Source organism: Zootoca vivipara, chromosome 10 (genome assembly GCF_963506605.1).
Source record: "Zootoca vivipara chromosome 10, rZooViv1.1, whole genome shotgun sequence".
Lineage (NCBI taxonomy): Eukaryota > Metazoa > Chordata > Lepidosauria > Squamata > Lacertidae > Zootoca > Zootoca vivipara.
In genome coordinates this window covers 7685226-7701239 of record NC_083285.1, presented here as the reverse complement: position 1 = coordinate 7701239, position 16014 = coordinate 7685226, and the positions used below count along the sequence as shown (strand labels likewise).

The following is a 16014-nucleotide window of genomic DNA, read 5'->3' as shown; positions in this document are numbered from 1 at the left end:
TGCAAACGAATGTCCAGTAATGCAGTAGGGCATATCCTTCCTTTTCACTCCCTGTGCACATCCAAAACTTGCACTGGAAGGTTGGGGGACCAAAAGTCCTATTACTCAAGCAGGTGAACAGCTTTGCATGTTGTCCAGATTCCCTGCTTGAAAAAGCTCTTAATTGAAAGTTAAAGTGGCAATTAAATGGAGGCTAAAAAAGGCAAGGCCAAGAAGAGATGAATGTGTCAAATATGCCGCGTTTCTCCAAAAATAAGACACCGTCTTATATTTATTTTTCCTCAAAAAAACCACTATGGCTTATTTTCAGGGGATGTCTTATTTTTTCCCTCCTCCTGCTGCTGCAGCCGGCATTGCTGCTGCGCCTATCACTATGGCTTATTTTCGGGGTAAGGCTTATATTCCTTGAATGCTTAAAAATCCTGCTGCGGCTTATTTTATGGCTATGTCTTGTTTTCGGAGAAACAGGGTAGTTAAAGTGTCAAACCTGAACAAAATGAAGAAGACGCCAAACATTTTGACTTACTAATTATAAAGATTTTAACAAAACATATCTGTAACTCTAAGTAATTAATGCTTTTCTTCATGTATTTTTGTTAAGGCATATGTAAATATTTTATTCTTGAAATTGGGTTGGTCTCTAATATTTTGAATTGATAGGAAGTCCATAGCAGCAAAGGTCTTTATTCGGTATCAGGTAAAGGTTAATACAGAAGCATTCGTAGCACTAGGGAAAATGAAATGAGAACCTTTGTTTATAAAATGATGGGTCTAGGTGAGCAGAATGTGTGTTATGCAAATTACTGTGTTTCTTCCAAATCACCATTGAAGAAAAAAAGCAAAATGTAGGTTTGGCTCTGATTTTTATTGCACCTGTTTCACTTTTTCTTATTGTTACAATTACTTTGAAACAGTAATTGTAATCAGGAAAAGTAACCAATATTTTTCCTTTTACCAGTCAATGAAAGCTAAATGTGACATTGGAGAGGTGTCTGACGAAGAGCTACAGGAAGAAGTGAAAAATCTGAAAGACGAATTAAAGAAAACTTCACATGGTACTTTTTTGCCATTTCACACTGCTTTATCTTGTGGTTTTCTATGTTGGAAGTCCTCAAAAGAGGGTTTTGACCATAAAAGATGGTATAAAGGTTCTTTGTCAGTAAAGTGCTGGGTGATGGCCCAGATCAGTGCCATGCAGGAGCAGAAGAAAACCAATAACATAGCAAAACAAAAGACAAAGATTAAGCCTGAGGTCAGGTCTTTGTGCTAGTATGAAGGAATTACTTTTAAAATGTACAACATAAACTGTCTGAAGTTATGAACTGAAAGTAACATTTCTTTAAGAGGAACAGAAGAGACACAAAATTGTTCTCCCCTTCTCGTAATAAGATCCCCTCACTTACTGTTTGCTTCTGTGTTTGACTTGGGCTGTCTTGATGAAACAACACTGAGATAAGGCAGATTTTTTCCTGATTGTGTGTGTTAGTTCTGGATCTTGCGAGATCTGTTACCCTTCTGTATATTTACTAGGCTGAAATGTAGGTCTTGTATAGCATTGCTCCTGACCTTGTGAAGCCCAGACAACTAAAATGTACTTCTTTGGCTGTGTGCAGAACATTGCATAACCATTATGTATTTTAAAGCAAACTTACAAATGCATCTATTTCAAAATCCTAGCTGGAACAACTCTCTATCCTAGTTTATACTGACTTTCATGAACACTTTCAAACCCACAGAATTTGGAGTGATTCCAAACATTTAATTGTGAGGTTGATTAGAAATAAGAACACATGAACATTTGTATTCTGGCTTTCATTCAGGAAGCTCAAAATGTTTTTTCTCATACTACTAGCCCTGCAAGTTATAAATACATAATGAAGCTGTCAGCTGAATACAGATTATTGTATCCAAATTTTGGAGGCTTTTAAAATAATGCTGCCATGTACTAAATGTGGCTTCTGAATCATTTTCAAGGAGAATTGGAGCTGGGTGTCACTAGCGTGCCATTGGCACATTTCTTCCAGTCCCCTGATGGCATCCCACAGTAGCTTTTTATAGACGTTAGAGCATGGGGGACAAGATGGAACTTTATGGGACCCCAAACTACAACTGCCTTAGAGGCTCCACAGGTCACCAAATGCTAATTTCTGGAATCTGTCCTTTACAGAGAAATGGAACCACTGTACCCTCAGCTTCTAACCCATAGAGCCAATCCAGTAAGATACCATGGTTGATGGTAACAAAAGCTACTGAGGAAGATTAAGGAAAATCGACAGGGATATCTTCCCTCTGTCCCAACGAAAAGCGCCTGTAAGGGTGACCAAGGGCTAGAAGTGAACCTAAACCGGATTGAAATAGGTCTAGTTATTTCACTTCTAAGGGCACCTGGAGCTGTGTGCCTGCCACCCTCTTAAGCATCTTACCCAAGAAGGCGGTGTTAAAAGCAGATTAAAACTTGCATCTACTTTTTAAACATATGACTAAACTTGTATAAACAAACAAACAAACAAACAAAATGCAGGTGGCAAAAAGAGTACAGTGAAGTCTCCTGTCTGATATGAATAGGCAAGGAGTTCCAAAGTGTAGGTGCTGCAATTAAAAGATCAAGTTCTTACAAATGCAGAACAGGTATTATGTGACACTTGTAACACTGCCAGCTCCTCCAGTCAAGGTGGTCAGGCGATGTTGTCCTTCCCTGATATGCACGCAAACTTAATTACTAGATAATCATGTAAGCATGAGAGCTGTTATGATTTGTTATGATTAGGAACTCAATCTGCAATTTAGACAATTCTGAATTCAGACACCTTTGGCATGTCATTGTTCTCTCAGTCCATCTCCCATCCAATATAGGAATAATGTTGGCCCTTTAGGATTTTATAAAGGTTGTTGATGGGTGATTTAAGCCCTTGAAATATGCGATAAAAATGCTTAATAGTAGAAGTATTGACGCCTGTGTTCATTTATATATATTTGCAACACACGATGGTATACCTGTTTAATTCTGAGTTTTAATTACATGCTTCTATGTATCGGGTGTTCTGAAAAAAAAGGATGACATTTCAAATGAGAAGGGAAAAGTAACGTTAACACAATGTTTGCTGTCTCTTATAAACAGACATAGCTTGTATACAAAATAAATGTAATAACATTGCTCTCCTTGATGAACTCTTTGCTATAGAGTTTTTCCTCTGTTCATTCAGACAACTATGCAGCAAGTTAACTTATGATGTTGCAACAACGAAGTCATTTTTATGATCAAAATTGAAAGTAGCTTTGTAAAATTTGACACGAGAACTGACACAAGAGAGGGAAAATATTGATGTTCCTGAATGTGTTCAGTTTTTTAACTGACATTTTCCTAAAGAACCAATGGCAGGCAGTTGTCTTATTTGAAGTTTAAATACAGGCTCTTAAATTCAGGTTTAAAGGATTGAATTATGTTCTGCTGGTGCAACAAAACCTTTATCTTTGCCCCAATCCCTCCAATTGCCCTCCAAATGTGCACCTAACCTAGCACCCACCTAGCAGGTGGGTTGGTAGAGGGAATGAAAAAGAAAGTTATGTTGCAGCGTTTCAGCATCAAAGATGGCTGAAATAATTTAAAGTCATTTTATAAAAGTTGACAAACTTGCTTATTTACTTTATGAAGAGGGGCATAGAAAGGTTACATATGGACTGTGGTTTCTTCTTTCTTACTGGGCAATGATTAAGAATCATGTAAAACTTGTGTTGCTTTGGTTCCAGACTTCTCCAGTAGCTCTAAATCATCTAGGAGATGTCCCATATATAGCAGCAGGTATAATAATAATAATAATAATAATAATAATAATAATAATATGTATATGTATATGTTGCCCATTTGACTGGGTTACCCCAGCCACTCTGGGCGGCTTCCAACAAATTAAAACACAATACGACATCAAACATTGACTTCACCGAACAGGTGTCTTCTAAGAGTCAGATATTTATTTCCTTTACATTTAAAGGAAGGGAGTTGCACTATCGAGAAGGCTGGTTCACTGTAACCTCATTTTTCTCAGTGAGGGAACCTCCAGAAGGCCCTTGGAGCTAGATCTCAGTGTCCAGGCTGAATGATGGGCCCTATTCTCAAATGACTGTGATTTAACCTAAAGCTACTCATAAGGCTTCTGTTTGCCATATAAACATGCCATGAGAATATATAACCATACACTATATTTTACTGAGTTTGCAACCATGAACCTCTCAGCAGGCAATAAATCCATGAAAGAGGATGGACAGACATGTGCCGCAGGGAAGGGCAAGTGTCAGATAGGGGATCTTGTTAAAACTCTGGGTGGAAAGAGTGTGGTTGGGGTGGTAGAAACTGGCAGAAGACAGGAGAAAAGTGTGAGCTGGAGGTTGGAACGCTGCTGGGGAGAAAGAGTAGGGCAAGCAACAGACAGGGAGAGGAGATTTTCCCAAAGTCTATTGAAGGCCCATTCAGTGCATAGGGAATTTATTAACTAAAGCCTGGGCTGTGGGCCTCTGGTTTCTCTATAGTGTGATAGGTTATACATTCTTTCATGAATGTGTGTTATATGTAAACCCAGCATTACATGTAAAATGCAAAATTCATTCACTCTTTATATATAAGCAGAACTTTGTATCAGATATTGTGCTCTGGCATCCTAAAGATTCATGTTAGTATGGCTGCCAGTGGCTCTGTCCTAATTTACAGTAGTTAGCAACTGAATTGCCAACATTGTCTCTGCATCAGATAGCCGAAACATTTTTATTCATTCCTTTTATGCCAAAGGAGCTTGGGGCGATGTACAAAACATATGCAATAAAAAGGTACAATAGCCAACATACTGTACTTGAAAATATGTATAAAATTCAGAACCATTAAAACACAGCAAAACCATTTGTTGCTGTTCAGTATTGAAATAATCTAGCCTCTATTTGTAAAATGTCAGAGTAAAAAACCCCCACCATATTCAACTGACATCTGATCATAATTTTCAGGGAGGTTGCTAGCTACCCTCGAGCAACGACACTCCAAACCATCTTGACATAATGCTTTTATTGTGAAAGTTATTTACAGTGCAAGAGCTTCATGAAAACATGTCTATTCAGTACTATCAGGTTCTCCCAATGGCGCTTTTCGGCTCCTCCCCCAGCAGAGTAGTTTGGGGACCCCAAATCTCCGCCCCCTGCGTTTGTGAGCCGCTGATCACCTTAGTTCCGGGGTGAATTTGAAGGGACGCCCCTCTGCTGTTTCCCCGCTGGAACTCTCTGCTGGCCCCTCCTTCCTTGCTGGTATTACAGGCTGCAGGTAGTGCTCTTGGATGCTGCCTGAGCCCTGCCCCGCTCCACTCACTTCCTCCTTCCTGTCTCCTGTCCCTCCACTGTTGTCAGAGCCATTCGAAGAGCTGGATTTGATGAGGGGTGGCTGTTCCCTGTAAGCCCACCCCCTTACAATAATAAAGCAAGGAACACAAACATATCCTAGGAGAAGGGGCTTCCAGAATTGGAAGGCCTTGTTGTGCAGCCCTGTATGGTGAATCCTTGGGGGTTAGGGCATAAGCAAAGCCCCCTGCTGATTTTAATGCTTGACTTGGCTTATTTTATAGAAGTCGATCCTGTAGATATATAAGCCCTATAATATATACACTTTAGCCTTCACCAGCACCTTGAACCAGCCCCGGTAGCACACAGATGGCCATTGCAGTGCTTCTCAGATTGGTGTTACAAAACTGTTACATGTTCCCATCTGACTGAGCAGCTTCATTCTGCAACTTCCAGACAGTCTTCAATGGCAGCCCCAGATACAATGCATTACAGTAATCCAAATGCAAGATTGCTAGAGCTTGGATTACTGATTCCAGACTATCCCAGTCCAGGAATGACCCATAGCTGGTGAACCAACACTAGCAAGCAGTACGCACTCCTAGTTTGAGTTTGAAAATAAGTTTTTCCTATACCCTGGTAAAATCCTTAGACATTCGGCTGGGCTATTTTTACAGCTCACATGCATTTGTTAATGCATGCTTGTCTTTTGAACTACATTGGCAAATGCTTATTATAGGGTGTATGTGGTAATAAGCACTCTGTTACAGGTAGCGAAAATATTTCACCTTCAAGGGACCTACAACTCACGGGTGACTTTAGGGTGCAGTGTTCCAGGCACTGCTGAACAACTTCCTTTTGTTTCGACTGAAGCTTAATGCAAGTTCTACTGAAAGTGTGTCTATTTTACTCTGCTAAATGTGGCTTGGGACAAATAACCTTTTCATAGCATGTAAAAAAGCCGTTCAAACACTCCACTCAGATGCAGTAAAATGAAAACCCAGCCTTCCGGCAACTTCAGAGCAATTCTACCCCATTTCAGTGAGTTGGTCCGCAGAAGGTTGCTTCCTATTTCTAAGGACATTGAGAACAGAAAAATATAACTGAAATGGTGTCATTATGTTGTCCGTGGTAAACAGTCATACCTTGGGTTACAGACACTTCAGGTTGTGCATTTTCAGGTTCCGCCCTGCGCCGAACCTGGAAGTACCGGAATGGGTTACTTCCGGTTTTCGGGGGTTGTGCTAAATTATGCTTTGCGCATGTGCAGAAGCGCCGGATCATGACCCGAGCATGGGCAGACACGGCACTGTGGGTTGCGGACGCTGCGGGTTGCGAACGTGCCTCCCACACAGATCACGTTCGCAACCCAAGCGTCCACTGTATTTGAAGAGAAGTGTATGCCAGTATTAAATTTGTTGTATTTCTTTAACCATTTTGTACACTTGAACACTCACTATTTTATGTTACGTTTCATTGGAATATTAGGATAATAGGGGTGAAGGGAGCCTAGCATGATGCCATGGGCTGGCTGGATGCTGGTGGGAGGGACCAGCTGGGGTACCCCCAAGGGGCATCCCAGGGGAAGAAGGCTCAGAGCCAGGCGAGTGGTGATGGGACAATGAGGAGTAGTTAGAGGGCGCAGACTGGGAGGAGGAGGTGTTGGAAGCTGTAGAGGTAACAGGGTGAAGCAGAGATTGGAGTGGAATGGGGCCAGGAGACAGACGGGCAGGCTACTGAAGAAGCTAGGGAATCTGAACTGCTCACAATCTGCTCACATTCTGCTCACATTGGAAAGCAGCCCCTTGGGGGGGGCGGGAATTCCATGCAATTTTGTATAGGCACTGTAGTGCTTACCTGCCCACCCACATCCCACTAACTCCCCCAGAATGTCATCTTATAGCTCTAAGTCTAGACGAGGAAGGTTTTTCGTATGCTGGACCTTGACATTCTTCTGCTAAGAAGACCTCACCCATCCTGTCACAAGTGTATTTTTGTCAAAACATAGCAACAATGCAATAAATGTTTTTCTGTGCTCACCTTCAACTATCTCCAGATATCTTGGTTATGATTAAAGACAGGATTGTTTTTAGTTACAACTAGAGTGCCTTGCCAGTCCTTCATAAAATAGTCAGTAATTAGTTACTGTTGGATCAAGTTGCCGAAAAATGGATTTTGCAATCTAATATAATGGCAACTTCTTTAACATGAATAAATGCTATAGAGTCAATTACTTTTTTAAAAAAACCTTCAATTGCTTCTAAAATTTACACCACCTTGTGATATATTCTAAAAATAGGAGTTACAGGTAGGTAGCCGTGTTGGTCTGAGTCGAAACAAACAAAAAAAATTCCTTCAGTAGCACCTTAAAGACCAACTAAGTTTTTATTTTGGTATGAGCTTTCGTGTATCTGATGAAGTGTGCATGCACACGAAAGCTCATACCAAAATAAAAACTTAGTTGGTCTTTAAGGTGCTACTGAAGGAATTTTTTTATTTTGTTAAAAACTGGAGGATAGTGTTCTTAATAGTACTTTTTAATAATGTATTATAAAATAGGAAGGCTTTGACGTATTAAACCATATATAGTAGTCTTGCACCACCAAAACCATACTATTATAACAGAACTTACAGCAATGCTTCACTATCTCATCTGTTCCCTATGCCACTTTCCGTTCAGCACCTGAAGCTCCTTTTTCCTTCCATCAGCACACAGGTCTCTAGACGTGACGTTTTTCTCATCCAAGCTGACCTTTCACATTTTTCACACAAACTTCAGCATTCTGTTGTATCCCCCTTATGCAGTTAGTATGTGTTGAACATCAGTTATGTAAAAGCACCCATTGGCAAGGATTTTCTGACATGCGGCAGTCATTTGTTATCCTGTTATATATAGTACTGTAATCTTAAAAAAAAACACCCACCAAACCAGGTATCATTTAATGCACAAGTATTTTGTCCTAATGCTGTTATTCATGTGTTGAATAATACTACTCCTGTGTTGTGCAGCTCTCAGCAAGGCCAAAGATGACTTTTCTACAACTCAGAAGCGGTGTGAAGGCCTTAGAAAAGAATATGACCAACTTACAAAAGAATACAACAGAATGCGGGTAAGGTGGTAGAAGCAGTTGATTTGCTGGAGCAAGACTTCCTGGAATTAGACTAGCCGTGTTGTGTGTGTTGGATCCAAAATAAAATTTATCAGACAACAATCTTTAATTTTGTGTATGTCTGGACAATGTTATTTCAGAATAATGAGAATACTTAACTCTTAAGTTTTCCCAGAACAGTTGTTGAACTGGAACTTACTTTGTTTTAAAACAAACGTGAATTATTTCATCAATAATATTGTATGTCCCTTGAATAGTAGCACAGAGGAAGAGGAAGAAACTCAAAAAGGGGGTTTCCCCTTCATTAAAAAGATTCTGAATTTGGTTCACATGTCACAGTAAACCATAAACCATCATGGTTTACAATACGCAAGCATGTCACCCCTGCTTTTCACTCATATGGGGAGGAAACAAGCAACAGTATCTTAGCAGTATGCCTAAACTTAGCACTATGCCTAAACCATTTCTTTATTTTGTTAATTTATAAATTGCCTTTCACTTGTATCTCAAGACAGTTTAGAAACATACCATGAAAAACACTGAAAATAGTTTTGAAAACAGTACAAAAACCAACAAGAGATAGGTTTAAACCTCAAGATCATGGTTTGCTTCACTCCCAGCAAGCCATGATCTTTGCCAAGGTTTGTTTTCGGCTTACTGATCATGCTTTGATCCCTGGTTCCAACATAATGTTAAACCTGGGATTGTGTTTTGTTTCTTCTGCCCACTAGCTGGGAGGAACAAAACAGCCCAGATAGGAACATTCACAATAAACAAGTTAGAGTTGAGCAAAACCATCAATTGTAGCTTATTAGGGTACTTTTTACAAGGCTAATTGCACTGGCGGAGAGGCAATTTTGTGACACCTTTATGCTGACAATGCTCCTACATACTGCAATAAGACTTGAAAAAGCCTTCTATTGGAGCCAATTGAATACTTCTTTGAAGCTTAATTGCTGAGGAGAGGAGCATTTTCAGAGGGGGTGGCCACAGGTGGAGAGCTTAGCCTTCCCTTCCTCATTGCAACCCCACTCCCCTGCCAAACTTAGGCTTGAATGAAATATTTTATTGGCTATAGTAGAGAGCTTTTCCTATCCCAAGCCTAATTGTTGAGAGTTAGTATCTTCCTCAAGATTGCAGCCTTTTTCAAACCTTTTTTTTAAGGTGGAGAGATGGAGAGGGGGACTGTGCACGTGTGAAAGTTTGCACTGGTGTGTATATGTTTGCAGTGGAGGATGAGTGGTGCCCACAACAGTTTCTCAGGTTTCCAAACATGCCAGGGATTGGCAGCCCATAGTGTACACATTAACTCTGTGTTTCATCCTGATGCACAAGTTACCCTGTATAAAGATAGCTTCATTCCTTTTCTCACATGTGTCTCCTTACCTTTACAGTGTTCTTCAGGTGGAAAACGTGAAAAGAAAGGCCAGTAAATGCAGTACAAGGACATCATTAATACACGTGCATCAACATGAATCGTCTCTTGTTCCTGTCTTTACTCTCCAAAGCTTTATAAAAACAAGGTCTATTTTCTTTAAAGGGAAATGCTCTGCATTCGTAGCTGAAACGCTAGATTGCCAAACATATTTTATTTTGCAATGGAAATAGTGGCTAGGATCCAAAGACCTACTTTACTTGTGTCAAAGGCGCAGTGGAAGTTTTGCTTTGATTTTTGTTCTTGTTTTTATTTGAATGGCAGATTCCCATGGCATGTCACACAAACTCCATTAAGCTGCAAAAGAGATTTGTCATGTCCATTGGAGGGCTGGTGATCAAGAAATAAAAGTCCATACCTCCTTTGAGCACACAGCTTTATTTGTGTGGTTATTTGGATGCAGACCAGTAAGGGGTGTGCTGTCAGTATACTGTGAAAAATCCTATAAGGAAAATGTAAAGCAGTTTAAAATGAAAATTTCCATTAACTACTGTTCAGCTTCTATGCACTGTTTTACACTGAAACTGAAAAAGGTAGGAGAGATTGTACAACCGCCAGCTATAGCAATGTAGAGAAGGCTTTATAAACTACATCAAACCATAATGCTAGATCACAGTGAAACATGCTACGTCCAGATAACTTGACAAACAGTAAAAAGCATTAAAATAAATTTTAAAGGACTTCACATTTAATTACATAGTTAATTAACTATAGTTATTTATAATTGAGAGTTTCTTCTTTCCCCATCTTTAGATTTTTACTATAGTATACTTTATCTACTTCATGTATTCAAGAATTTGAATATGTTGTATTTTCTTTCTGCAGTGGGTGATACCCCTGAAAAACACATATATGTAACTTACAAAACAGGCTTTTATGGTGATTAGTTATTTGTGACATTGTTTCTTTCTTAAAACCTTCATTATCTGCAACTGAAAGATTTTATTTTTTACATTGGTTCCAGTATGCTGCTTGGATGTTGATTTGTTAATAAAGAGATTGTTTAAGCTTGGTTTATCTTTCTACGTGTCTTAACTTGGAATTCATAATACAACAAACTGCTGTGTTTACTTTGCTCCTGTGACAGTGAAATAATTCCATGAGAATTTATTCGGGCAAAACTAGCCCAAATAAATACTATGGTACACTCTGTAAGGGAGGAACAGGTATTTTAAATTTTAAAAAATCAAAAATTTAGAACTGTGCTTCTGTATACTAATACCAAAAAGTGCAATGAGTATGCAGTTTCATGTTTATAGGCATCTGAGCTTGTTGGGGAGAATGTTGGTTGTGTAAGTAAATTTTGAGTTTTGGGTTTCTCTAGTTTCTTCAGCATACGAGAGAAAAGTGAAATCTGTTGCATTTGAGCCTGCTGATTCTCTCTTGAAACCTGCACCCAAATGTTTGCTGTTTCAATACCATTATGACGCACCCCAATAAGCTGATCTTGCAAATTCTGGGGACTGTACTGAACACCAAATTTTTATTGCAAAACTTAGTAAAGGCACTGCCAAGTTATGACAATACATTTGTTGAGTTCTTGCATTAAAGATCCTGCCTACTCTACGACCTGTAGTGGTGATATATTGCTGTGACAATATATATTTTCTGTGACAACTGCTACTCTGAAGGATGAGGATACAACCTGAGGATCTGTTCTCCCTCTCCCTCGCACAATGAAATTTGCCTACCACAGTGTTTTTATGTGCAATATTTGCAATCTCAACCAGTGGGAAATGCATTTGTTTGGGATTTTATGGAACTTCCATTTGTGCTAGCTCTTGTCCTGTCCCCACCAATTCCCCGTGCTACTCTTTGAAGTAATATGGAACAACGCAATCCCACTGTGCCTTGCACACCTGAAATCAGGGAAGCAGGGGATTATCTACAAGGTCTTGTCTGTGGGTGCAAATATTATTAATTATTTATACCCCGCCCATCTGGCTGGGTTTCCCCGGCCACTCTGGGCGGCTTCCAACAAGTAACAAAATACATTAAAATATCACAGATTAAAAACTTCCCTAAACAGGGCTGCCTTTAGGTGTTTTCTAAATGTCAGGTAGTTGTTTATCTCCTTGACCTCCGATGGGAGGGCGTTCCGCAGTGAGGGAACCGCCAGAAGGTCCTCAGCGCTGGATCTCAGTGTCTGGGCTGAACAATGGGGGTGGAGACGCACCTTCAGGTATACAGGACCGAGGCCGTTTAGGGCTTTAAAGGTCAGCACCAATTGTGTGAATTGTGCTCGGAAACGTACTGGGAGCCAATGTAGGTCTCTTAGGACTGGTGTTATGTGGTCTCGGCGGCCGCTCCCAGTCACCAGTCCAGCTGCTGCATTCTGGATTAATTGCAGTTTCCGGGTCACCTTCAAAGGTAGCCCCACATAGAGCGCATTGCAGTAGTACAAGCAGGAGATAACTAGAGCATGCACCACTCTGGTGAGACAGTGCGGGCAGGTAGGGTCTCAGCCTGCATACCAGATGGAGCTGGTAGACAGCCGCCCTGGACACAATTAACCTGTGCCTCCATGGACAGCTGTGAGTCCAAAATGACTCCCAGGCTGCGCACCTGGTCCTTCAAGGGCACAGTTATCTCATTCAGGACCAGGGAGTCTCCCACACCCGCCTCCCCCCTGCCCCTCAAAAACAGTACTTCTGTCTTGTCAGGATTCAACCTCAATCTGTTAGCCACCATCCATCCTCCAACCGCCTCCAGGCACTCACACAGGAAATTCACTGCCTTCACTGGTTCTGATTTAAAAGAGAGATAGAGTTGGGTGTCATCCGCATACTGATGAACACCCAGCCCAAAACCCCTGATGATCTCTCCCAGCAGCTTCATATAGATGTTAAAAAGCATGGGGGAGAGGACGGAACCCTGAGGCACCCCACAAGTGAGAGCCCAGGGGTCTGAACACTCATCCCCCACCACCACTTTCTGAACACGACCCAGGAAGAAGGAGCGGAACCACTGTATGACAGTCCCTCCAGCTCCCAACCCCTGTAGACGGTCCAGAATGATGTTATGGTCGATTGTATCAAAGGCCGCTGAGTGATCCAGCAGAACTAGGAAACAGCTCTCACCTTTGTCCCTAGCCCGCCGGAGATAATCAACCAGCACGACCAAGGCAGTTTCAGTCCCATGATGAGGCCTGAATCCTGATTGGAAGGGATCCAAATGGTCCGCATCCTCCAGGCGTGCCTGGAGTTGTTCAGCAACCACTCGCTCAATCACCTTGCCCAAGAATGGTAGATTTGAGACTGGGCGATAGTTGGCCATATTTGCTGGGTCTAAAGATGTTTTTTTAAGAAGCAGTATAATGACCGCCTCTTTCAGCGGGTCTGGGAATACTCCCTCATAGAGGGAAGCATTTACCACCCTGTAAAGCCCATCGCCCAGCCCTTCCCAGCTTGCTTTTATTACCCAGGATGGTCAAGGGTCAAGGAGACAGGTGGTCGGTTTCACTCATCCAAGAAGCCTGTCCACATCCTCGGAGGTAACAGATTGAAACTGATCCCATAAAACATGACTAGACAGGGCTCCAGCACTCTCCCGCCCCGGCCCTGCTCCCACGGTGGAGTCTACCTCCCTCCGAATCTGAGTGACTTTATCTGCAAAAAACTTTGCAAAAGCATTGCAGGAGATATTGGGGTCCCTACCAGGCCCCGATGACGAAGGTGGTATGGATAGATTGCGAACCACCTGGAACAGTCTCCTCCCGCTGTTTTCTGCAGATGCGATAGAAACGGCCACTTGGTAGGCTCAAAGTTGAGCTCTAGCCCGTGTCCGGTCTGATTCAGAATGAGTTTTCCGCCACCGGAACTGTTTCATCGCCCTCAGCTCTGCAGAAAACCACGGGGCTGTCCGGGCTCCATGCAATCGGAGAGGGCGCTTCGGAGCCAGTCAGTCAATAGCCCTTGTGGGCCACCAGGGAATCAGCTGAAAGGCCATCGACATGGGATAAAACATCCCATGAGTGGATCCACATCAATGAGTGGAGGCCAAGCAAACTGATATGATGGTCCCAGGCAAGAAGAGTGACCACAAACGCAAGATACTAGTCTATCCAAATACTTTGCCTTTAGCTGTTTTATTGTATGCACCATGGCACAGACTCCATTTAAGTTAACTGCAGCTGCACAAGTAATTCCAATAAATTTAAAGGGAAATGGCTTATAAAAAGTTCCTGGTCAATAGTTTTGCACATATATAATAGTTGCTCTACCATTCAGCTGTCCGTTGCAAAGGGATTGGTTTCTTTAAAAGTCAGTTTTTTCCTCCCAGTAGGGACATGAATTGCTGTACTGATATTTCCCTCTCTTATGGGGCCATCAGTAGTTATATCACATAAATACAATGGTTAAAAACCTCTCAGGAATTGTACAAAAATGTACAAACTGAGATGGATGTACACCAGAGGGATAGTTTACATGTGTGTGGCTGTAGTTTCTCTGGCTCAGCAGGAGTTCTTAAAACTTTACACGCAGTTCTTTTCTATTCACAGTTTACTTTTATTTTTAAATAAAAGCATTTCTATTCACAGTTGAAAAATGAGCCTTTTATCTTTTTCTGGTTTCCTTCATCTCTGGCCCTTTTAGGGAAGGGAGACCTCTATTCCTCACCTCCTCTGCCTCAGCCCCAAGACAGCAGCATGCCTAGGGGACGGGACAGATAAGGAGGCACTGGGTGGACTGTGCAACTGAGGACTACTGGTGGTCCTCAGTCTACTGTTTGAGAAATGCTGACATGTCTCCTGAAAAAGATATCTTCTGATGTTAGCAGCAGGTAATACAAAAGTTGGCTGTGGTGATGAATAGGTAGTAGCTTTCCTATCCACGTGAAGGACATCATACAAATGTGCCAGTAAACATAATAGTTGATCATGGAAAGTGCCTCACATATTTGAAACAAACAAAAAAACACAGCACCATAAACAATGGCAGAAAAACCTGAAAAGTCATAATGAAAAAAAACCAGACACTATTAGAAGAAGAGAAAAGAGAATGGCAAGCTAAGTTCGCTCTATTTTTTTAATACAGTAAGAAGAACCTGCTACTTAAAAAAACACAGAAAGTTTCACATAAGGTGTTGTGCATTGAAGTAATGAGTAAATTTTCTCATCTATAAATGATTTGTAGGATCTAATTTAGAATCAAATTATTATATATTTGTACACATGGAAGTATGTTGATATATTTGTCTATGTATCAGTTTATGTATGAACTGCACCAGTATGCAGCCAACACCCGGCTCTATTTCTCCATGTCAACCAAACTAATATAAACAAAAACAAAAAGAGAGAGAGGGAGAATAAGACAAAGTCCTCTTTCACAGGTATTTTTTAACTTGTCCCACACAGAGAAAGGTGAACCCTCCCAGCTCTCACCTGGGAGCTTCCCTTTCTCCCACCTTCCCACCCTGGGAGATCTTCCTTGTCTCTCACACAGGTTCCTTTATCGACTAACCATCACCTGTATGTTAACTCTTGAGTAGAGGACCATTCAAAATACAAAAGTCTGAAGCAGAAACAAAAACAGCAGAAGGAAGAAACAGAAAAGGAAAAGGCAAGAGAGCAAAGAAATAAGAACATTAAAGGAAATAATAAATGAATTAAAAGGAAAATAAATATTTAAAATGAGTAATATTTAGTACTCATGTAGATATAGTACTATCTGCCAGCTATATCTACAAAGATTATTCCAAATAGATGTTAAATCCAAAGTAGTTCCTCCCTCTGCTAGGTGATGTTTTTTCCAGTCTTCAAATCCGGGCATCTCAACTTCATTCATTTTTCCTTCCAAACAGAAAGTCCAAGAGAGGTTCTCCAGTTATTATAAACATTAACAGCAGTCTTCCTCCGGTCCAACATTACAACTTTACCTCCAATATTAAGAAACATGCTCTGTCCTTGATGTTGTTGCACTCCTCTGGAAGAAGCATGTGTGTAGCAAGGATTCTCCTGAATTCCACCTTGTCACCCAATAATTTTCAGTGACATAGAGTGCCTTTTCCTATCCGTAGCTGGTTTTCAAGCCACACCTGTTCCTAGACAGGGATAGCTTGGCCACAGTAATTCGTACTTGTGATAACTTCCCATTATTGTAATGTTCTGCATGTATATATTTATTACAACAAAACTCAAATTCCGTTACTTGTTTT

The 16014-nt window shown here is 41.0% G+C and overlaps 1 protein-coding gene across 1 annotated transcript in view; it reads left to right on the top strand.

Annotated features, from left to right (window-relative positions):
• Nucleotides 1-10870, top strand: part of LOC118091079 (uncharacterized) — a 36213-nt gene extending 25343 nt beyond the window's left edge. Inside the window, exons 13-15 of the mRNA XM_060279417.1 lie at nt 959-1055; nt 8323-8423; nt 9818-10870. Coding sequence (XP_060135400.1) covers nt 959-1055; nt 8323-8423; nt 9818-9856 — 237 coding nt within the window. The 3' untranslated portion in view covers nt 9857-10870. The remainder of the gene's footprint in view (nt 1-958; nt 1056-8322; nt 8424-9817) is intronic.
• Nucleotides 10871-16014: the final 5144 nt, after the last annotated feature.